Source organism: Hippocampus guttulatus, chromosome 2 (assembly GCF_054856545.1).
Source record: "Hippocampus guttulatus isolate MCC_2025c chromosome 2, RoL_Hgut_1.0, whole genome shotgun sequence".
NCBI lineage: Eukaryota > Metazoa > Chordata > Actinopteri > Syngnathiformes > Syngnathidae > Hippocampus > Hippocampus guttulatus.
This window is the reverse complement of record NC_141262.1, coordinates 23,915,419-23,938,188: the sequence shown is the minus strand read 5'-3', so window position 1 is coordinate 23,938,188 and position 22,770 is coordinate 23,915,419. Positions and strand designations below refer to the sequence as shown.

At 42.4% G+C, this 22,770-nt stretch overlaps 1 protein-coding gene across 1 annotated transcript in view; it reads left to right on the top strand.

Moving 5' to 3' along the window:
* The window catches only part of LOC147209130 (phospholipid-transporting ATPase ABCA1), a 72,020-nt gene that overhangs the window by 29,089 nt on the left and 20,161 nt on the right, over positions 1–22,770 (top strand). The window contains exons 16-34 of the mRNA XM_086104762.1: positions 1,848–2,052; positions 2,260–2,376; positions 2,723–2,894; positions 3,510–3,641; positions 4,462–4,601; positions 5,019–5,156; positions 6,875–7,029; positions 8,067–8,151; positions 8,776–8,978; positions 9,117–9,168; positions 9,264–9,326; positions 9,460–9,492; positions 10,404–10,546; positions 12,815–12,942; positions 15,364–15,462; positions 16,745–16,934; positions 20,032–20,126; positions 20,215–20,320; positions 22,314–22,388. Of these exons, the coding sequence (XP_085960888.1) occupies positions 1,848–2,052; positions 2,260–2,376; positions 2,723–2,894; positions 3,510–3,641; positions 4,462–4,601; positions 5,019–5,156; positions 6,875–7,029; positions 8,067–8,151; positions 8,776–8,978; positions 9,117–9,168; positions 9,264–9,326; positions 9,460–9,492; positions 10,404–10,546; positions 12,815–12,942; positions 15,364–15,462; positions 16,745–16,934; positions 20,032–20,126; positions 20,215–20,320; positions 22,314–22,388 (2,331 nt within the window). The remainder of the gene's footprint in view (positions 1–1,847; positions 2,053–2,259; positions 2,377–2,722; positions 2,895–3,509; positions 3,642–4,461; positions 4,602–5,018; positions 5,157–6,874; positions 7,030–8,066; positions 8,152–8,775; positions 8,979–9,116; positions 9,169–9,263; positions 9,327–9,459; positions 9,493–10,403; positions 10,547–12,814; positions 12,943–15,363; positions 15,463–16,744; positions 16,935–20,031; positions 20,127–20,214; positions 20,321–22,313; positions 22,389–22,770) is intronic.

The following is a 22,770-nucleotide window of genomic DNA, read 5'->3' as shown; positions in this document are numbered from 1 at the left end:
TCAAAAAAATGAGTAGGGTGCCTTCACCATAAGATCGGTGATTGGCTCTTTTCGCTGTCAATCAAAAAGAGATTCAGCCTCGGACAGATCATCCAATCATCATGCAGAAAAGCTGAGCTTCCGGGCCAGCCTTTATACACCCACTGTCCATAGACTCCCAGAGACGCTGAGCATCCGATGGGCGGGACAAAACCAGTATTTATCCAATGACTCGTCTTATTTCAATGCAATGGCAAACTGACACTGAACTCTCTAGATGCCCAGCGTCCGCGCGATCGACGCTCAGCGTCCACACAGTTTAAAGCACAGTGAAGCTGCGGGAATGAATGAGGAACGTCGTGTTGTAACCAGTAATAAGAAGCTGATTCGGAACAAAAGTTGAGCGTGTTGTAGCACATATTTAGTCAATGACATATCCACACAATTGTACGTCCACACATATATTTGATCACTTACTTTTTGACATTTTAGGGGAAGCTGAACTTCCCTTGCAGTCTGAGAGCAATCGCCTCTGGTTCAGTCATTAATCTAACTTGATTTGCCTTTAATTGCAATTAGTGGCAGTATACAAGGGGAGGTTTGCCTAACCATTAGCCTTCAGCAAAAACTCTCCTGCTCACTTAATACATAAGCCTTTATAATACCTGAAAGTGCTGAGATTTTATTTTCCCCCACCCTGCTTCTCCAAAATGGATTGCCTTTTAGCCCGCTAATTAGCATAAGCAATGTTTCCCTGACCGCGCCGCTATCCAGATCATGCCCGCACTTTATCAGGCCGGCGTTTTTTCCTTTCTCGTCGAGTGTGGATGATATTACACCATGTCAAGGGATACATGCTCTCCTCTTACATTGTCCATGATAATGAAGTCTTTTATCGGAATGGATTTTTTTTCTCTTCTCACCTGAATTCCAACGACCAGATGGCGACTGTGTGCCAAACTGGAGCTCCGGGCATATTTGCATTCATTCTTTTTTCCTAGCGAGGTAGCAATCCTTTTATGTCTAAGAATACCGGCAATGCATCTCCTTCGTAATTTCAAACGGAAAAGTCCAACCCACTTATTCAGAACTCCTCGGGTTAGTTTTTTTTTTTTTCCTGAAAGTGAAATGGTAACTTTCTAAACACAATGCCGATTGCTTTCTGGGTCAAACATGGAATTTCCTGCATCTACTTCAGTCTTAGTAGGGTCCATGTTATTGACTAGGTTAATTCCGGTAACTTCTGTCTGTATCATCCCAAGATGTTAGCCTTTGAGGCTACCTCCCAAGAGAAAACCCATTATATTGCACAATCTTTCTTTTATATTTGATGCTCATACTCTTCTGTCCCAAAGGACAATTATTCCGAACTTTTTTTAGATCGTTTGTTGTTATGTTCCCAAGAGATAATCCATTGCACCGCTTAACCCTTCCTTGTGTTGGTTACTCACCAACAACCAAAGAAACAAACATAACGGAAGGGTTACGGGTTACGACATCCCCAGTGACAAGCCATTGAATCCGCCGGCCCGAGCGGCGTCGGAATCGGTGACGGTTTGCCTGGGAAGCCGCAGGAAATGCTTCTTCCGGAGCACAAATGCTGCGAGCAAATGAGGCGTGAGGCGGCAGCTGGCAAGCAACACGATGATGCAGAGCGATAGGCGGCGGCGGCTAATGTTTCATGGGCAAAAGCGTCACTGGCAATTTCCCCCTTCCGTGTAGGATTTATGATTTGTTTTGAATGGGTATGCAAAAGCATTTTTTATGGGTGTTCCCGAATGAGACGCGGCATCAAACAACCTGTGTACCCGTGTGCTTTGCTACCTGTACACAGTCACGCAAGCCCCGGCTTCCCTGTTTCCCCTTAGAGTTTATTGTCCTGCGTGGCGTTCGGTTTTGGCTGCGAGAGCTTCTCCAAATACGAGGAGCAAGGTGTTGGCATCCAGTGGTCCAACATGAGCCAGAGTCCCGACGAGGGCGAGCGCTACACCTTCCTCGTATCCATCGCCATGATGCTGTTTGACGCCGCCCTCTACTGGACGCTCACTTGGTACATCGAAAACGTCTTCCCAGGTATACGACTACGTTAAAAAATAATGAAAGGGAGAGTAAAATATATGACATCACTTTTTTACTTTTATTTTGATTGTAACCAAGGCATTATTAACTCATTCAGTACCAGCCAATTCTAGACCAAGTCTGAAAAGACGTTTAAAAACGTCTTTGGGAGTGAATGAGTTGAAAATGTTGTCGTGTTGTGCCATCTGTGCTTGATCCCAGGCCAGTATGGGATCCCCAGGCCATGGTACTTCCCATTCACGGCATCTTACTGGTGTGGCAGGCCCTCCGTGCTTGGCGACCATTTACAAAAGGACGCCGCCGGCTGCTTGCACAATGGTAACATGTAACACGCATGTGCGCAAACACTCGCGCGCTGCTGCAGGCACATTTGAAGTGTAAGACGTGCGGGTGACTAAACTAATCGCCTTCCTTGTTGCATCGGGCGATGAAGAAGGCACTCTTGTTTCCAATTAACATTCCAGCCTATTTTCGGTGCCGACTTGCTCAGCAGCATCCAATTAGGCTTTTCTACGGTTTTATTTTTTCAAGCAGTCACATCACATCGAGACTTTGTTATTTTGCATTTTGTCGAAGGAAAGGATACATTTTCCTCACAATATGGTGACTTTGCTCTCATGCTCATCATGATTGCATCCATCTCATTCTTCCGTCTCTTATGAAGATTACCTGGAAAAATCGGACCCCAATCTAAAAGTTGGGGTGTCAGTACGCAACCTGGTCAAAATCTACAAGACTGGAAACAAGCTGGCTGTGGACGGGCTGAGTGTCGACTTCTACGAGAACCACATCACCTCCTTCCTGGGCCACAACGGAGCCGGAAAAACCACCACCATGCAAGTTCTTTTTCTGACAGGGGGAAGGGAAAGCCTCTTATTTGAGGGTGGTGTTAATTTTTTGGGATGATGCATGCAGGGTCTAATTGGGGCATAGTGTCTACGTGAATAATGTAATTCCTAATTGGGGAAAGGAAAACCTCTTCTTAGAGAGAGGCATTTATTTTATGGATGATGTGAGTAATTGTATTAGACGGCCTTAATTACATTTTCTGCTCTTTGCGCTGGGGATAGGGATGCCTCATACTTGACACAGCAGCTGAATAATTGTTTTAAAGGGAAGTTATTTCAGTTTCAACCCATTTTTCCTCATGTAAAAAAAAAATTGTGACCTTTTATTTGAGTGAGGTGTTGATTTCCTGGATGATGCCCACAGTGCGGCACACTGTCTATTTATTCGAGGTACATAATGACAGTTTCTGCCCTTTTTTTCACATCATGAGAGGGAGACCTTTGAAATGAAGCTGGTGTTTATTTTACATGATGATGCACGCATCCAGCGAATAAACGCCTCACTCAAATAAATTAATTAGTTATACGCATGTGACGACTTTTACGTTTTTTTTCTCTGATAAGAAATTGTTTTCACAATACCCAACGCGTCCCGCCACTCAGGTCAATTTTGACGGGGCTCTTCCCGCCCACGTCGGGCACGGCCGTCATCAACGGCTATGACATCCGCACGGACGTGGATGGCGCCCGGCGGCACTTGGGCATGTGCCCCCAGCACAACGTCCTCTTCAATGAGTAAGAGCAAACCTACCCGTCTCTCATTTTTTCACAACAATATTAACGCTTGGTTCATTTTAATTTGGGACAAGGGTGAAGACATTTTTTTCCCCCCAGAATATTGCGGGTCCCCATTGTAATATTCCAGCTTTATTCTCATCCTATTTTTTTTCATAGTGCTTTTGATTTGTTCACATAATTCTGAATGCAATGGGACTCTTGGCAAATTTCTCTCAGCAATTTCAGTCCCACTAGTTAACAGCATATTTTAATCAGCGATGGGCTTTATGTGTCCCAAAAGATATTTTTTGACACTGATTTAAAAAAAAATGCTGTTGGCTTTTTTTTTCTAGCACATGCGGGTTTTTCAGATAGTTTCATTTTGTGTTTTTTTTGTGTGACCTATAAAAGCTTGTACAATATGTTGTAACTTGTGACTGTAACTATGATGTTCGGTTGCTGAACCTGCCCCTGATTCGTGAATATTACATATATTGAATATTAAACTGTAAAATTATCTTATTCTGAAAACCTGATCTGTGAGAGAAAAAAAACAAGGGCAGATTCAGAGTCAGTGCAAAAAAAATAAAAATCGAGAAAGGCCTGATTTAAAAATGTTGTAAAAATGTGTGGATCAGTGTGATGTGACTTTGTTTACATCATCTTTTACTTCTACGGTGACATAATATTGCACATTTATTCTTGTAAACGGACACCTTTTTTTTCGCAATATTCAGATTTTCTCCTGGAGAAATTCCTCGGCCTATTTTCTTCCTACTTTTTTTTCATGATGGTTTCAACTTTATGTGCGTACGATTGAGCTATTTTCCATGTGCAGGCTAACCGTGGAGGAGCACATCTACTTCTACGGCCGTCTGAAGGGACGCAGTCGCGCCGAGGTGGATGCCGAGATGGAGCAGATGATCCGGGACGTCGGCCTGCCACACAAGAGACGAGACCTGGCCAAGAACCTGTCAGGTGGGCGGCTCACCAAAACAGCAGCACTTTACGACTTTGTCTTTGTGAATATGAAGTCGGGGTCGGACCTCTGAAGGTTGTCCTTTGACGTGAATAATGTTCCTGTAAATAATAAAATATTCGAGGACAATAGACCAAAGTTATTACATTTGTGATTTGAGTCAGTTTTTCACAAGCTGGGTGGGTCACTGAATTGGTTCAAAGCAGTGGTGGGGTGCCGGGCAGGATGGAATCTGGCTTCCGAGGTTGATGGGCCACGACGAGCGATGACTAAAATAACTCGCAGCGGGCAACGGCGAACCACCTTTTTTATGATGAAAGGAAACTTGCTGTTGACACACACACACACACACACACACACACACGCACGCACGCACGCACACAATCACATACTGACATGCAGATGAATGTTTGTAGGCGGTATGCAGAGGAAGCTGTCAGTGGCCATCGCCTTTGTCGGAGGATCAAAAGTTGTGATCTTAGACGAGCCCACAGCGGGGGTGGACCCTTACGCCCGCAGGGGGATCTGGGAGCTGCTCCTCAAATACAAACAAGGTACTCCATCAGAAGCCGAAACACCAAAGGCTTTTGAACTTTGCCGATCTGAGGCGCAACGGTGAAGCTTGTCGAAAAAACGCATCGTGGCACGTTGTCATGGCGAAAGCTTGCGTGTGTTCTGATTAGGCCGCAGAACAATCATAGGGGTCATGTTAACCCTTTCAGGGACAGCGGTCACTCCAGTGGACAGCTTATCAGGTTAAGTTATCGTTTATTTAGTTTCACTTCTTGTCTGGCACATCAGAGAAGAAAAAGGCTACAATTGTTCTATTTAAATAAGCAAGACAAAGGTTGAAATGAGTGTTTTTCTCCTCTTTTTTTGTGTTTTTTTGTGGAGGATTAGAGAGACATCACAGTGAGCGCAATGGCAAAGGTGCGGAAGGCATTCGTGGGCGTTTCCTATCACGCCGTAGCATGCCACACGTGTTCATTTGCACATACGGCGGGAGGCGCGTGTCGTTTGCCAAATAAAGCACTGCCGCACTTCAACCCAAAAAAACCCCAAACAAAAACGTCCCAGTACTTCGAAAATAAGGTCTCATTATTGTAGCAGTAAAGTTGATGACTGCCTGGGAAAAAAAAACTTTCTTTATCCTCATTTGGGTAGGACTTGAAAAATAACTTCATTCCTGTTTGATTTACAATAGTCCTTGAAAATGTTGCTGTTTTTTTTTCTTTTTGTCAACAAAATATGACTTCCTTTTTACACTTACCGGTATATGGTTCTGACAGCTTTGACCTCATTCTTATACAAGATTCACTTTTGCTGTATAAATTAAATATTCTCCTGTAAAATTGTGACTTTTTGTCCTGAGAAAGTGCGACTTTATTCTAGTACAATTTACATTTGTGCTTAAAAATTTAAAATGTTATTCTTACACGATCAATTCTTTTTTTTCTCTGAAAAAAAAAATTCTCAGAAGACTGTGACTTTTGTTCTGGAAAAGAAAATTTGAATCTTATTGCTGTAAATTTGCGACTTTTGTTGTGGAAAATTTAGACCATATTCTTGTACAAAGTTTTGTCTGGAGAAAATGTAACTTTACCTTTCTACAATTACATTTGAGCTTGAACATTTTAATCTTATATGATTTTTTTTCTTTTTTTTTTTTTTTAAACAAAAAACACCCAACTTTTTCCTGGTACGGTTTTGACTTTTTTCTACTTAAAATAACGTACACTGCAGTGCGGTTTTGTTCATCCGAGAGAAAAGAAAATGGAATTTATTTCGGAACAGTACACGTATTTACAGATTATGACTTTTATCATGAAAAAAACTAGAGCTCATTCCCATACGATTACAGTACAATTTTCTCGAGAAAACGTAACTTTATTATTGAACATTTCGATTTTATTTTTGGGGGGGGGGGGTTGAAAAAACTAATCTATTTTCATGATTTTGACTTTTAAGTAATAATTTTGTCATTTCCTCATTGTAAACTGGTCATAATACTGGAATAATTTTCCGTGAAATATCAAATTCGAGTTCAAGTTCAAATTCGTCACACCTCCCCTCCAATGCTAACGAAGTGATTTTGCTCACTCAGTTTGATACCTCTCGACCCCCCCCCCCCCCTAAAAAAGAAGAGGTGCTATAAATGAGCCAGACGGTTGCATGGTTAACCCGGTCTCGATCAAGATTTTCACACCCACGTGTACTGTGCTGCTTTGTTGCCATGGCGATGAGCGGGTAAAAGTAAAAACCCTACTCTCAGGCCGCACCATCATCCTGTCCACGCACCACATGGACGAGGCGGACATCTTGGGCGACCGCATCGCCATCATCGCCCACGGCAGGATGCGATGCTGCGGCTCATCCCTGTTTCTGAAGAAACGCTTCGGCACAGGCTACTACCTCACCCTGGTCAAGGTACGCACACTTGATAACAGCTTTTGTCAGACAAAAGTGTATGCTCGCCAGCTTGTGCGAAGCTCACTTTGAACTCAATTTTGGGCAAGGGGAATAAAAGCGACGTTAAAAAAACTCGCTCATACGCTCACACGCAGACAAAATAGCCCACCGATATTTGCGTACGAGTCATAAAATCCATGATATTATAATATAATCACACTTTTTCCAAAAAAATATGACCTTTTTTTTAATCAAACAACCATTTTCATGTTATTTTGTTTTTTTGATTTACCTCCAGATTTGTTTTCATTGTTATGCAATTATGATGTTTCTGTCTTGGAAAAAAAATGTAGATCACATGGCTTCGGGCCTGAATACATGAAATAAATGCTCACGGAATGCAAACCCAAGAGGGTTCCGAGGTCAGCAGACAGGGCTTAATTAGTCGAGCCAGGAGTTCAAAGCAAACGTGGTGCATCTGCATTTTTGCTGCTACGCTGCACACAAATGGAATAAGTTGTCAACAAAAATTGAAGCCTGCCCCAAGTATAAACAAATTCGGGTTAAAAACTATGCTTTCCGCCATATCTATGAATAAGGTCTCTTCAAACATTTTTTTCACCAATTTTCCCAGAATTATGTTGTTGCACTATATTTTAGTAATTTTCGTAAATTCTCCATTTTGCTTTGATACCTCTTAAATTCTTGTGGCTTCTGTTTTTTTAAACATTGCCTCTCGCCTTGAAATGCTGTTTTGTAACTATGTGAAGCACACCGAGTTACTTTGTGTCTGATATGAATAAAACTGCGTTGCCAACCCCGAAAACACAACTTGAACAAATGTTTGACTACTCGTTTGACCCGTTGATCATCGTCATCATTAACTGGCAGGAAAGCAAATGTGTTTGGCACATTCCGCTTTAATTGGAGCCATTAAGTGGACAACGCAGCTGCCGTTATTCGGTTAGCACGAGGCCGGAGTTGTTGAGGAGTCACTGTTCATCATTCTAAGTGGCCAAGCCCGTTTGCTTCTAATCCAATTGCGTTTCTGGCAGGAGCGGGAACGTCCTTCAAGAAGAGGCGGCGCCCACGACCACGCTGCCATCGGGAGTCGAACCTACAGCGGAGTCCATCCTGCAGGTACAAGTGCAACGTCATGTATTAAATAAAGCTCATTCTTATAACTTCAACCCCGTGGCAGTCTTGTTGTCCTGAAAAAAAATGACTTGTTTGCCTGTCAGATTCAAAACTTTGTCAGTGTGTTTTTTTTTAAAATCTCATTTCTTTCCCTTAACTTAATCTTTGTAAAATGACGACTTGTTTTTCCCTCCAAATACCGGTAAGTCTTTTTTTTCCCTCCATCTGATTGCAATTGAAAAAAAGAATGTCATCCTCATATGGTATTAGTCTCACGAAAAAATAAAACTCTCGTCTCGTCAGATTACTCAATACTCAACTTGACGCGACTTTAATTTTAGAGCACTTTAAAGAATAATCGCAGCTGCACATACATCAAAATCAGACAGAAAACAGTTAACTCTAAAACAAAACAATAAAGCTAAAAAACAAAAAAACAATTTAAACACTAAAACAAGGTCACGGTCTGATGCTGAGTTGAAAGTCAAGCAATAAAAACAAAAGATGAAAACTTTTGTCCGATCCAGATGGACAATACTAGTCCAACATTTGTCCTGGACAAATTTAGATTTCCAGTGCATCTATATGTTTGTTTTATTTGTTTTGTTTTGGTTTTTTTCTGGACAGATTTGACAGCGCTGGGTCAGCTGGTGCATCGCCACGTTCCGCGGGCGCTGTTCTTGGAGCATATCGGCCAGGAGCTCACCTTTGTCCTGCCCTACGACGGCGCCCATGACGGCACATTTGCTCGGCTCTTCCAGAAGTTGGACCTGACCATGGCCGACCTGGGTTTGACTAGCTATGGCATCTCTGACACCACGCTGGAAGAGGTATGGCAAATGGAAGTACAAAACATTCCATTTGAAATTTCACCACCTCCACCCCACCACCACCACCAAAAAAAAAAACAAACAACAAAAAAAACCTGCTTGAGTACAGATAGGGCTCTGCCCAATTTCTTTTCACAGATTTTTTTGAAGGTAGCTGAAGACACAGGAGTCGATACAGCAGACATTTCAAGTAAGTCCCTTTTGCAGGCAATAATCCACTGACTTTTTAAATGCACTTTTTTAATGTCAAGCCAAAACGGCATCTTTTATTTTTAATTCCCACAGCAACGAAGCGGAATAGCGTCTTGGCTACCGCCGTCTACCCCGAAACGGAAAAGGAGGCGAGCGGCAAGTCTCATTGCATCAATTTCAGAATATGAACCTGAAAAAAAAAAACAATAAAAAAGAAAGTGCAGTGGAAGCATTTAATAATTGAGCTCGTTCACTCAACATGCTTTTGCATTTCTGTGCTTCCGTGCAGGTGACATGGAAATGTTTGCCAGTCAAGTGGAAGGTAAGTTTGTTCCTCCAAAAATGTTTGATTACTTTATAATGCTAATATGCTTCCAATTGCTATGCTGATAAAAAGTAAATTAACAACCAAAGTGGTGGAAGCGCTAAAGCATATCAAGAAAGTTCTACATCTTGCCTTGGAATCCTATGAGTATTGACAAAATGCTAAAATGCAAGCAGTCAGTTTTTTAAAGGTGTTTTTGATGAATATATTTTTGACATTTTTTTTAAGGTGATTTGCTTATTATACATGTGGTTATGGATTGTCATGACAAAATGAACAGCGACGTCTGTTAACGGGATTGTTCCCATCCATATGACGGGAACTATAATTGCAATAATTATAATAATAATACATAAATTGTGGATTCACAAATGACGTAAAAATAGCAGTGGTTCTTGGACAGAGCTCTGAGGCACTCCCTGGTTTCAAAATTCTTACATTTGGCTAAAAACTCCCTTTGTCAGCATATATCTTTTTTTGTCAGGAGACATAATGGCCTCCGAAATAATAATAATCATCATCATAAAAAACATTTTAAGTGATAAGAAAAAAAAATACAAGGTTCATTAAAAAAAGCTTGTTACCTGGTATATAAAATGGATTTGGGCGAAAGTTTTACTGTTAATTATCATCAGAAATTCTAAATGCCCATTTAAAAAGTGTGACATACCTAATGCATTAAAATGGAAGCTAAATTGAAATGAAATATTTCAAACATTTTATTCCAACGTGTGGATTGTCATCAAAAGAAAAGGTTATCCACCATTGAAAAATCTCGAAGCCGTGCAAATCTTGTGGAAGGAGCCAGGTGGTACGTTTGACGCAGCACCTGAGCAGCTCATTACGCTCCGCACGCTTGTGGTCCGGGGTGTGATAAACAACCCGGCAGGGGTCCGTGTCCACATCAGGTTTACAAAGGGACGACGCCAGGGTCAGCGGGAGGGGCTCGACGGTCCTCGGCGGATGGGAGCTGATCAGGAGACAGTTCTTGGCTCTCTTCATCAAGCGTTTCCACCACGCCCGGAGGAGCCGCAAGGGACTCATTGCCCAGGTAATGGCCTCCGTCTGTCATATTGATGAAATGAAGGGGAACACAAAAGGGATGCTTGGGCGGATCTTGTGAGTTTTGTATGGAAAAAATGGCCTTGTGTGATGGAGTAGGCCTACATCTTCCATAAGCCACCATCACATACTCGTGTAGCTTCCAAACCGATTGTGTCCGAGTATCAGGGGATATTGTACCGTAATCAATGAACCGATGTCAGCTCTATCAACTGAGATGATCCTGATGTTGTTCAAAGCCCCTGTATGCGCATTTTAGAGGGTGGGGAAATGGAGTCGCCAAAGTGGTCATTAATTTGTTGAATTGGAAGTGATCAGTCAATGTAGATGTGATGATGTTCTTCAAGGCAATGCATTCATACGGTCATTGTGTCTCCATGGTGGTTGCGACCGAGCCTACCAAATGTCTGTGATTGGCACTCAAAAGGAAAAGGTTTTTTTTCCCTTTCATGTCGCATGCTAATCATGTGTTTTCATTAGTCGCGTATTAAATACAACCATGCCATAATTGCACACATGACAGGCCGCAATTAGCCCACTAAGCGGACCTCTATATTGTTTTTCTTCTCTATAATTTCCAAAGTCAAAACCAATAAACAGCACACATTTCCGAAGCGTCACAATTCATTTCACAAGGAGCATTTACAAAGGTACGGCAATTAAATTGTTATGATAATTGCGGCAAGCTATCAGATGTCATCAATTCTGACAGCTGCTGTGTGAAGATTTAATTCCAAAATAATAATAATAGGGAATGAGGAGCGGTTTTACCAAACGTCCAAATGTATCAAATAACAAGTTGGGGTGAAAACATATGATTAGAGTGGATGCCGAGCTGTAAATTTAGAGCCCCAACTGCGTGAAAAAAATAACATTATGTATTGATTAACGTAAGTATAAAACAGGATGAAACATGAATAGCACCGCTAGGTCAGAAGGTACACTCTTTGCTTCAAAATGGCTAAAAATTCCCTCTGTCACGTTTGTTCCTCGATGAGAGCTCATGGCCCCTGGCATACAAAAGCGGTGTTTAATGTAACATGAAAGATGGTGACTGGGCAGGGCTTGACACTCACATTTGCATACTATAGTGAGAGCACCATCTGTGAAAAAAGTGCAACTTTGTGTCTTGATTTACATGTGAAGTATAAAAGACTCGAAACTGAGTAGCAGTGGTTCTAGGGGAGAGCCCTGAGGCACACCCTGGCTTCTAAATTGTTTCATTTGCTCTCAAAAAATTGTCACCAAGTATCTGTGTTTTGTGTGGCGACGTTATGGCCCCCAAAATACAAAAGTGATAATTAACATCCCATACAAATTGGTGACCAGTCGCTAATCGACGCTGACCATTGCATATTCATCCTGGAAATTCTCTTGAGCGTGATGAGACTCATCATAAAACTAATCTGTTTTTGCGTTTAAAGCCATTGCAGGTCCAGCCTAGCCCCATTCCTCTTGAAATCCCTGATAAACTCATGCATTGTTCATGGCAAGTGCTTTGGCTTTTAAGAAGCTTTAATGACTTTGTTTTTTGCTGCGCTCTCAATAGGAGAAGTGCCAGCTGTCACCTGCAATTACTGTCAAATCAGAGAATAAGGGAGAACAAGAGAGAACGAAAGAGAAAGAGAGGAGCGTCTGTCATTAAGCGTTTCAGTCTCATCACTCGCTCTTTATCTTGCTTCTCTACGGCGCCGTGAGTTTTTGGCTTTCCAGCCGTGGAAATTTGCAAACTTGTGCACCAGGCCAATTAATCACGCGTACGCTGGCTCCCGCTAGCCCCCCACCCCTCACTCCTCCAAACATACAAGTGATTAAGCTTTAAAGATATGTGACCTTTAAGCCGGCTCTTAACAAAGGAATTAGGAAAAACTAATTATGTCTGAGAGAATTATTTTTCCCTTTTTAAGGAGCAAAAAGTACCCAAAAATGAATACAAGAAACTCATTATGAACCATCCTGATTTAGCTAATCATTTTCTCACAATATTTTTATCGATTGGCTGGCAACCAGTTCAGGATATGCCCCGCCTCCTGCCCGAAGATAGCCGGGGATAGGCTCCAGCACGCCCTGCAACCCTTGTGACCATAAACGGATTAGAAAATGGATGGATGGAAATCTCAACAATACTGATGCAGTTTTGGATGTAGTTTAGGAGTGGCAGAAAAACAAAAATCCCAGTCCAGTGTTGATACACAAGCATGTGTTTGATCCGGTTTGGCAATCCCGTATGCATTGACCAGTCGCTGTTGCGTTTTAGGTGGTCTTGCCCGCTGTTTTTGTGTGCCTCTCTCTGATCTTCTCACTCATCGTTCCGCCATTCTCCGAATACCCCAGTCTGGAACTGCAACCCTGGATGTATGGCACGCCTCAGACCACCTTCTTCAGGTAACCACTGTTTCTTCACCGGTTCATTCACAGCATTTCTATCAGCAATCTCCCAGTAAGTGACAAGGCCTTGGGAGACTTAATGTTGACATCTCAATCAGTTCCCAGTTCCAACACTGTATGTGCGTAATCCTTTGAGGACTGGATTAGCATATTGCTGTTGCCTCATTGCTCGCTACTCTCAAGGGTGTACCCCCAAAGGATTTAGACATTACCCAGTGCCAATCACTTGTTTAAAAGAATAACTTCTTATCTAAAAGATCTGTCCAACCCTTCAGGTATTTTATTTCCCCTGATGTTACCCTAACACAATTAACTGTGGCCTTGGCTCATATTATGATATAATTTTAGCTCTCTGGCACAGTGAGATCTCGTTCTTTTCTATTGTGCCGAGCCCTGAAGTTGCTCAACAAGACAGCAGCTAAAACGTATGTCAGATTAATAGGCAATAATGTGATCACGCCACAATGTTGTCCATGTTTATGGTCTGCAACTTATTTGTTCCACTCAGTCAGCCTTGGTTCTTGCCTTTCTGATTCAATAGACCCTAAGGTTTTGTTTTATTTGTTATGTATCATCCCAAAGTCATGCCATCAACCCATCTGTAAGTGAGTTAATCGAATCATCTAAATAACCCCCCTGGCTCAAGCTATTTGAGGAAATACCAGCATGGCACACTCGTGACTCTAGCAAACTTTTTTCATCTGTAACTTGCCCCTTTTGATCTTCTACATGGTGGTGTAGTCTGGTTATAATAATGACTTTTTCCTTAGTTGTAATTTTCAAACGACATCTCATTGACCTTCGCTCTGACCAATTACCGAATATTGTCTTTTCGCTCGAGTGACCTTGAAAGTGCCCACTTAAAAGTGGCTACACGCGCCACGTCCCTCCACGGAGGCGTGCCTCATAAACTGTCCCGTTTACCTCACACTGATGAGTGATTATGATGGAAGAGGTTCTGAACCCACCTAGCCTCTGTTAGTATGTTAGCCTTGTGCTTTCCTAAAGCTTCCCTCTAATAGCTCAGCTCTTGCTCAGTGCCCGGATTCATTAGTTCCGCCTTTTCTGGTGTATATACGCAATGCCCGAGTCCGCTTTTTATTACCTTGGAACACTGTGGTAACCCAGCCATTGTTAATTGCAGAACAGATGGCTGCACATAATCCATTTTTACAACGGACCACTTCGATTACGCTCACTCGTGGCTAAGGAAATGGCCGTACGACCTTCATGGAGATGCCTCGAAATGAGACAATGAGCACTATAATAATCCACACGGCCGACTTGCTTGTGGTCATTGTTGGCCGAGAGCCATATCTGTGGTCTTTATGAACTTGCAATATTTGCTTAAAAATGTCTGGTCTTGAGCCAACACAAAGGACAAGGATTTTACGCATAACGAGTGTTTCTACCGTGACGGATGAGCATTTGCTGGATTTTCTCAATGGAATTCACAAAGGAAATTTCAATTCTTTGAAGTACTGCTGCTCCCGGGTTTTATGGCTACAACCCTTTCAATTGGACTCCTCTGCAATCGAGTCCCTGAGGAAATCCTCGTGTATGCCCAGATCATTCTGAAACCCTATTGAAGAGACTGTTACTCACAGAGAAAACCTGAAAGTCCAGGTTCTTATAATTCTGGTGCACCCATGTTTAATGGCAGTAAGGTCTTATATGGAGTCCTTTTCCGCCAACTCCCTAAGGCGCATCTTTAAAAACACAGATCACTCTTAAAATGATCAACAAGGAGGTGGCTGTTATTATAGTCACAACCCAGAGATTGTACTGGAAAAAAAATGTTACTGCAGGCAGATATTATTGGCCTGGGTGGTCATTGGGGAAAACTACCGAAATAGTCCGATTCTTTAGAGTCCAGTTACTCAGAGGTTTTATGGCTACAAGACCTTAGTACTGGACTCCTGTGCAACTCAATCTCAGAGAAAACCCACTGCTTCCCTTAAACGGCAACTAGGAGATGGCTGGTCACTGGCGAAAACTCAAAAGTCCAAGTATTTCGATCTGTTGCTCTCACATTTGCAAGACCTGGAAGTTGACGCCTGTGGTAGCAAGTCTCTGAGGAAATCAGTAAGTTTCCTTCTTCAACTCCAAAAGGGATATGATAGCTACGAGAAAGGGAAGGATTTTTAGGTACCTCTGATGGATTGGTCTTAATCCAGAAGTTGTCCATGGAAAAACCTGGACCAGACACACCGGCAGACATTGCTAAAGGGTGGGGTGGGAACTGCTTGACAGCCTGGACGGTCACTAGGGAAAACTAAAAGTCTTTGTATTTCCATGCTTTAGTGCCGTGAGACCATGGACTGGATGCCCTTCCTACCAACAGCAACTAGGAGACTATGGCTTCGAAGTGGGGGATACTTTCACAGATGTTTTTGATGATGTTCCCATTTCTTGCAGTAACGACGCACCAGGAAACGCAGAGGTGTCTGAAGTGGTGGAAACCCTGGTGAACGATCCCGGCTTTGGAACACGTTGCATGAATGGCGACCCAATCCCGTGAGTGTTTTTCTTGATGTTTAATATCAGCGACATACAACACCCGACATGAGCGTGATTCTGTGGAAGCAACAACTGTAAAAAGCCACTTTCGCCTCAAGCATCGGCAATGGGGAAATAATGAGCCAATAAACCGGTAATTGATTGCCAAGCCAAAATGCTGCAGAAAGAAATGAACTGCTTTGCTGGTTCATGTATCATACTCACTGTTTATCATATGAATCCTTTCATAACACCAGATTCTAAACCCGGGGTGTCCAAACTTTTTCGTTTGAAGGCCTTCCACAAAAAACTGGAATGATGAAAGGGCCACTTTAAAATTTGTCAACCTTGTGAAACACGCTAAAGTCAGTCTTGAAAGCAATGATATGTTATGTGTATTGTCTCGTTAATTTCATCTGTGTAGGAAAAAGTGTGAAGGAAAATAGTTGATTTTTCCAAGATTTTGGGGTGTCCAACAGCCTTCGATCTCACACGATAGATCCAGCTCTTCTCTTATCAGCAGCCAAATCCCATCTGCACATTCAGAACCAAAAAAAAAGAAAAACTGTTGTGTGGTGACCATTTTTCAGTTACTTGAGGATCATTGATGTGATGTGTTCATAAATCCGCCATAGAGCACCAAGCGGAAGAAACAATTTTTGCCTCTAAAATTGAATTATCTTTATTCACTACAGTGTTTTGAATATAAATTGCGTTATTCTTTTCATCATTCATGGCTTATTTGTTTCTTTGAAGACAGTGAAAAGTTCTACGGTACACCCTCCCCTCTCACTCTGCCCACCTTCACCTTTTTTCACTAACCTAGTGGCCCGTGTCAAATGTCATTTTTAGTGTTATTTTTATTTTTATTTTTTTATCATGTCACGGACCACTGTAATATGGTTGGCGGGCCGCAAATGGCCCCGGGGCTGTAGTTTGGATATCTTGTTCTAAACTGTACAAGACACAATTTACCTAAATATTTTGGGAGCAGATCAAATAATAAAACTTTATGGGCCTAAATTATTAAAAGTGTCCTGGCCATTTAGTACCAAACTTATCAGAACTCATCCCACATTTTACCAGCCACTAAAATTAATACTCGCTGAAATGTTGCAGGCGTCACGAGCTTGGGGGGTTTGCTTGTCTACGGCCGCTATGCATTGAAAAGTTGTCTTTGGCCGGCCGTGATGCACAGGACCGGCCCGGTAATACACCGGGAGTTTGGGAAAATCAACATATTTTGCTGAAATTCCCGACACCGATCCCGCCCCTGCTTAGCAGTAACATTTCTCCGCAGGGGGTTACCTTGTGTCTCCCGCATCTCCCATTGGCTCACGCCATCTGTGGACCAGTCGTTGGACGATGTCTTTCTGGAGGGCAACTGGAGTATGTCCAACCCTTCCCCTTCTTGCCAGTGCAGCACTCCTCAACACCAAATCATGCTGCCCGACTGTCCGCCCGCTGCAGGGGGGCTCCCGCCTCCTCAGGTAGGTTGATTTGAGGGTCATCATTTGTCACATTAGATTGTATACAGTATACAATAGAAATACAATTTTGTGGCTGGACGATCAATAAGGAGGAATACATTAGTGGGAGGAGTGTGGGCATGACCGAATGTACTTCATTGACAGAGACCACCCACACAAAGCCAAGCGCATCGCCAGGATGAATCCTCTTTGCCCCCTCCCACCCCCAACACACACACACACTTTTTCCAAAAGCTTCCCGTTGAATAAATCATGACAAAGTGCGTCCGCTTCTTCACTGGCTCCTTTAATCCCGCAGTATGTCCTTGAGAAACTCTAGAGAAGACAAGAATAAAAAGCACAGACACCGCGGGAGGTGTGAAATCATCGTTTCCATGGAAATGGCAGGCGGCGCTAAGCCCACCGTCAATTGCCAGATATTGACTCTGCCGTCATAAGATGATGAGCCGGTGGCAGAATTTGTTTGCAAATTGCTGAGCCGAGTCTGAGCGTGCCGTCTGTGTGAGGGCTGCCAGGGTTTTTTATTTTTTTTTCCTGGCTCAAATCAAGGCAGAAACCCGTGGTGTGCACCTCTATCATGTTGCCAGTGTACCAACCAATAGTACGGACAAAAATGCAACATAATAATTGCAGGAGGTGACTGTACCAGGTGGAATTGTAGGTGAAACCAGTAACAATTGTAAATAGCAATTGTATATATATTCATTCATTCAGTCATCTTCCGAACCGCTTGATCCTCACTAGTATATTGCACTTATATTGAATTGTGTACAGCTCTCTTCTGAAACATTTATTTTGTGCATGCAAACACTCTTCTTTCTATCCCCTAATTTTGCTGCTGTAGACTGTAAATTTTCCCAGTGTGGGACAAATAAAGGATATTTTAATCTGAACATCTGGACCAGTTCAGAATCAATATTCCCCCATAGAAAATCTTAAGAAATAAATAAAAATCTGAAAATGTTGGTCCAATTCCAACTTTGATGATTTCACCTCCACAATTGATTCAAGAATTCCAGTCAAATTCCAAATTGTTTGACTTCAGGGGCATAGTTGAGGTTGAATTCCAAATAGCACGATGGAGGGCACAAATTAGTTCCCCCAAATTTTTATCAAATTCCAAATTGATCTGCAAATGCCAATAGAGTTTTACATTTTTGTGTCCGTTTGGGTTCTCCCCCCCCCCCCCCCTCCCAATGGGGAAATGTTTGTCGACTTCCAAATCTATAACTACGTTTGAATCCAAGGGGCACTGACGGTGAGCTATTCCACCGAGAGCCCATCCTAAGCTGCATGCTTCAGCAAACTGCTGTAGTCTGTAAGCAATTTGGCAAGCGCACAGGACAAAGCTTATCTGCGGAAGAACTCTTGACCACAGAGCCGAACACAACATGTTTAAATGTTAAAGACTTTTCTTTCCCCCCTACGCAGATAACATTTGAATTTTGCCTCGGGGCGACGTGGCAATCCGAAAAGAACGCCGCTGAGAACGCGCCGTGGTCTTATCTGGTTCTGGAAGATGTGATTACTGCCGGCTTTTTTTTTTACATTTGCCTCACGCACCTGCAACTTTCCACAGGCTTGAATGCAAAGAGTGATGCTGTTTTGTAACAACAGATGTCATCATATGGAGCCCGGCCAATCTAATTAGAGGCTCGCCGCATACGCTGGCGTGTATGTTCACAAATAAGCCAAGGTTGCTTTGTCACTTGATTACTAAACCAGATGGCTAGTTGTCGTTTTCTTCTTTGTCTCGTCATAAGACATCTTCTGACGGATGAAAGCCGATCGCTTAGCCAGCGTTATTCTGGTCACAGCCAAAGTGGCTGCTGATGGTGTTCGGAAAATCCAGAAAGAGATGGGCAACAATTCAGCAAACGCTTTACAAGGAGCATTCTCAATTCGTTGGGCCTCGTGTCTGAAACCTGTCACTAAAAGCAAGAATCCATCAGTAGTTGACACCAGGAGTGAGTAGAGGAGCCACAAATTGTACTCAAGTACGGGTGCAGTTGAATCATAGCACTGAAGTAAAAGTAAAAGCTTACTTGAGTAAGAGTAACTTTTCAGTGAAAAAAAAAACTATTACTCAGTGAGTGGTCCAAAATAAAATATTATCGATATCTTCATATCGGTATTGTGAATTGGAATCTTGTAAGTAGGATTATATTTTAATTTTATACAATAGATATGAACATTCCTAAATACTGCTGGTATGCTCACGAAATAAATACACCGTGGTCGGAATATCAAAAGTTTAGACTTCCTCCTGTTCCTTTTCGAACATTTAAGTGAGTAAGTGATCTGTACGGGTAGGCAAGTAAGTTATTACCTGTGGATAAGTTGTATTGATTATTTCAATTTTTTTTTGTTGCTTTTTTTGTATTTGTTCATGTTTTTAATTTTGCGGGGTGTTTTTTCTTTCTCACTAGTTGCTGCATTATACTGTACTCATTTTTATTCATGTTTGAAATAATCTTTATTTTTAAATGGTGCAGAACTTCTTTTTTTTTTTAATCAAAGCGCATGAACAAAAACTAAACGAACACAACAACAAAAATCTGTTTCAACTTGATAAAACAAAATACGGTAAAAGTTAAGGCACAAAAGGCTCACCAGGCAGAGATGGCATAGCTGTACTTCTCGCAGTTGTTTTTACAGGTTTCACAAAAATGAGTCGCTTTGAAATTTTCACTTAGCGCTTCGTTTCCAAATCCAGATAGTCCTGGAGATTTGCCCGACTGCTACCAAATTTGAATGAAGCGATTTTCTTCATTGGGAACTTCGCACGGCAGCGAAGTTGGATACCTTAAAACAGTGAAGTCTTAACAAAACCTGCTCCGTCCAGCGCATGTCGGCCGGTTAGTCGCGGCTTTAATTAGTATCGCGCCAGCAATCTCCAAACACGCATGGGTTCAAGCAGCGTGGCGAATCCACATCGCAGAGTGTCTTCCTAATTGGAGGTTTCAATGTAGCCATTTATTCACAGAAGGGCATCTAATTAGGCTCCTTTGACATCAGTCGGCATTTTTTTTTCCTCTCGTAGCCAAGCTTAATTGACTGTTATATATTTATCCATTTTGTGTATTTATTTTTACAGAGAATCCAGAACACAACCGATACCCTCCTGGATTTAACGGGACGAAACGTGACCGACTTCCTGGTCAAGACTTTTGAGCAGTCCGGCAAAACCAGGTAATATAAACTAATGCACTCGAAATGGACTTGTTTGTTGTCTTTAATTAGCATTTATGTTTCCAAATGTCAATTAAAAAAAAAAAAGGTACGGCGGAATCTCTGTTGGAGCCGTTAATTCCCAAGTGCTCCTGAGCGAGGCAGCAATTGAAGCCACGTTCCAGAACCTGAAAGAGATCTTTAATTACTCCCAGGTAAGAAAACTCATTAGGTTGCCATTGGCCAGTCGGGTAGATGGAGGAGCATTATTGCTGCAGCGCTGTCTTGAGGTACTAGTTAAATTAATTCCTTCTACTCGAAAGATGTTGTAATATTAGTTATAAAGAATATATCCCTGTGAGTATCGTTATACAATAAACACAACACAATACAATACATCTCTTTCACAGCAGCTGCAACAAAGCACTTTACAGAACATTTAACATCAAATAACAATAGAACAGAACACATAACATAAAACGTTGACAATGATCGTAACAACTATTCCGACATATGCTTTGTTGTGGTAATTGGTGAAAGAGGAAGGAATCAAAGTCCTCTTTCACCAGTGGATCAGTGACATCATGATCACAGCATGTGTGAAGTCAAACTTAGCTTGTCTGCGCTCCCGACGCTCCTCTCTCCTTATCCTCACTCCTAAGCTCCACCTGCCATCCATCCATCCAGCCGCACCGAGGCAGACTGTCCAACAGCGCCAACATCTCAGCTGAACAAAACGAGGCTGTGAAAAATGCTGCCCATTACAGGCACAAAAAACACAAGTTCCCCATGGCCGTCAAACGGCGACAGTCTTTCCCCCACAATCAGGCCCAAGCCGCCGGTTGCTCTGCCTCGCCTTCCCTAAAGAGCACCCATGCCACCCTAATGCTCCACAGATATTTTTTTTCACCCTCTCCTTTCTTTTCTCTCTTTTTTTTTTTTTAAAGACAACAAATCCAGTGAAGTTTGTGAGGTTTGACTATTTTAATAGCTTTGTATTTTAGGGGGTCACTATACAGAGGAAAGACAGCTGTTGAAGAAAACTTTTTGTACAAGGGATGTTCCCACCAAAACCACTGGTAGTTTTGATACAAAACATTTCTACGAAACCAATGACAGATCGTTTTACTGAAATACCTTTTGTTCATTCCTCACAAGGCAGAACACTCGCTCTGCATTTGAGAATTTCAGTCAAAAAATAAATTTAAAAAATCTAAATCGGGTACTGGTACACGCATGCCGCCGCCAGATTTTTCTCCTTCGACAGATGTCACGGCCAAAACGCTGAGAACCTTGCACAACCGGTCCACAAGAATGAAAACAAACAATATGACAAAAACAGCACAAAACAGCAGAAGATAATAGAGTGCCATCTTGGAAAGAAGAAATTGATTTCTTCGTGAAAACAATACATGTGACCGTTAGAACTGTTTGCGAATATCTGGTGAACGTCTCTGCAACCTTAAAAGAACCCTGACAAAAAAAATAAAATAAAATAAATCAACATTGACAATGTGTACAAGCACTCACAAGCATTCGCCGCTCACTAAGATGGCGTCTATTGCTCCGTTATTTGTGTTCAAATCAATGCTTACGTGATCAAGTCAACCTCATTTTGCATTGTTTTTTGGCATTAAGCTAAGTCGTCTTTCCTTAGGCAAAGCTACAGGATGTGGTTGTTTTAAACACACAATTTGTAATTCTCATAGTTTACAGTTTGGTTTGACAGTAAATTTTAGCTGGGAGTGGCCTGAAGTATCTCAAGGCCTCTTTTTGAAATAATTGTTTATTTTGTTATTCAACTGGCCGTGACTTTTCAAAAGTAGTTTTTTTTTGAGTAATATGAGCAAAGTCATGCCGCACTCTTTCTTTGGTTCTTCTCTCCACACTCCATGCCCCATCCGCTCTCTCCGTAAGGCTGATGATCAATTTGAGCTCCAACAAGGGGGGGGCGTCAATTTGCATTTAAATTGCACGTGTAATGTGGTGGCCGCTTCTATTGCACGACCGACTCGGAACAGCGTGGCAAGGCGGCGGTGGCGCAAATCGCCAGTCCGTTATTTCCCCGACACTCGTTTCCCGCAGGCCCCAAACAGAGGCGAGGTCATTTTTAACCTGGCCGCTCCTCTGCCGCCGCATTCCGCTTCCTTTCGGTTCAAGTTTGCCAAGTGTGTCCAATTAAGTCTTGTTTTGCCTCGTCTTCATTAGGACAACGTGACGGACAAGCTCCTCCGCACGGCCGAGACGCTGCTCAAGAGGCTGGGAACCAAACACAATCTGAAGGTAGTTGTGTGCGTGTGAAACTGAGAGTGTGTGTGTGTGCGAGTTTTAATATGAGTCTGTATGTGTATGTGGACATTAGAGCATGTGCATGAGTGCAAGTGTGAGTGAGTGTGTGTGTGTGTGTGTATGCGCTTGAGAGTTCGAGAAAAAGCGAGCGAGCCGACAAAAGCCATCCAGCGAGTGTTTGTAGCTGACATTCCGAGCGCCGCACGCTCCTAATTAGTGTGGTGGCATCAGCGGGGCGCCTGCTCCCTCCGCCTTTTGTCTTTCATCCATACGCTCTGTCTTTTTTTTTTTTTCCTGTCTCTTTGCACCCCAAGCGCCACGCGGGCTCACAGAACCGCAACAGATTCTTGACCCACTTTTTAAACACTGTTTGTAT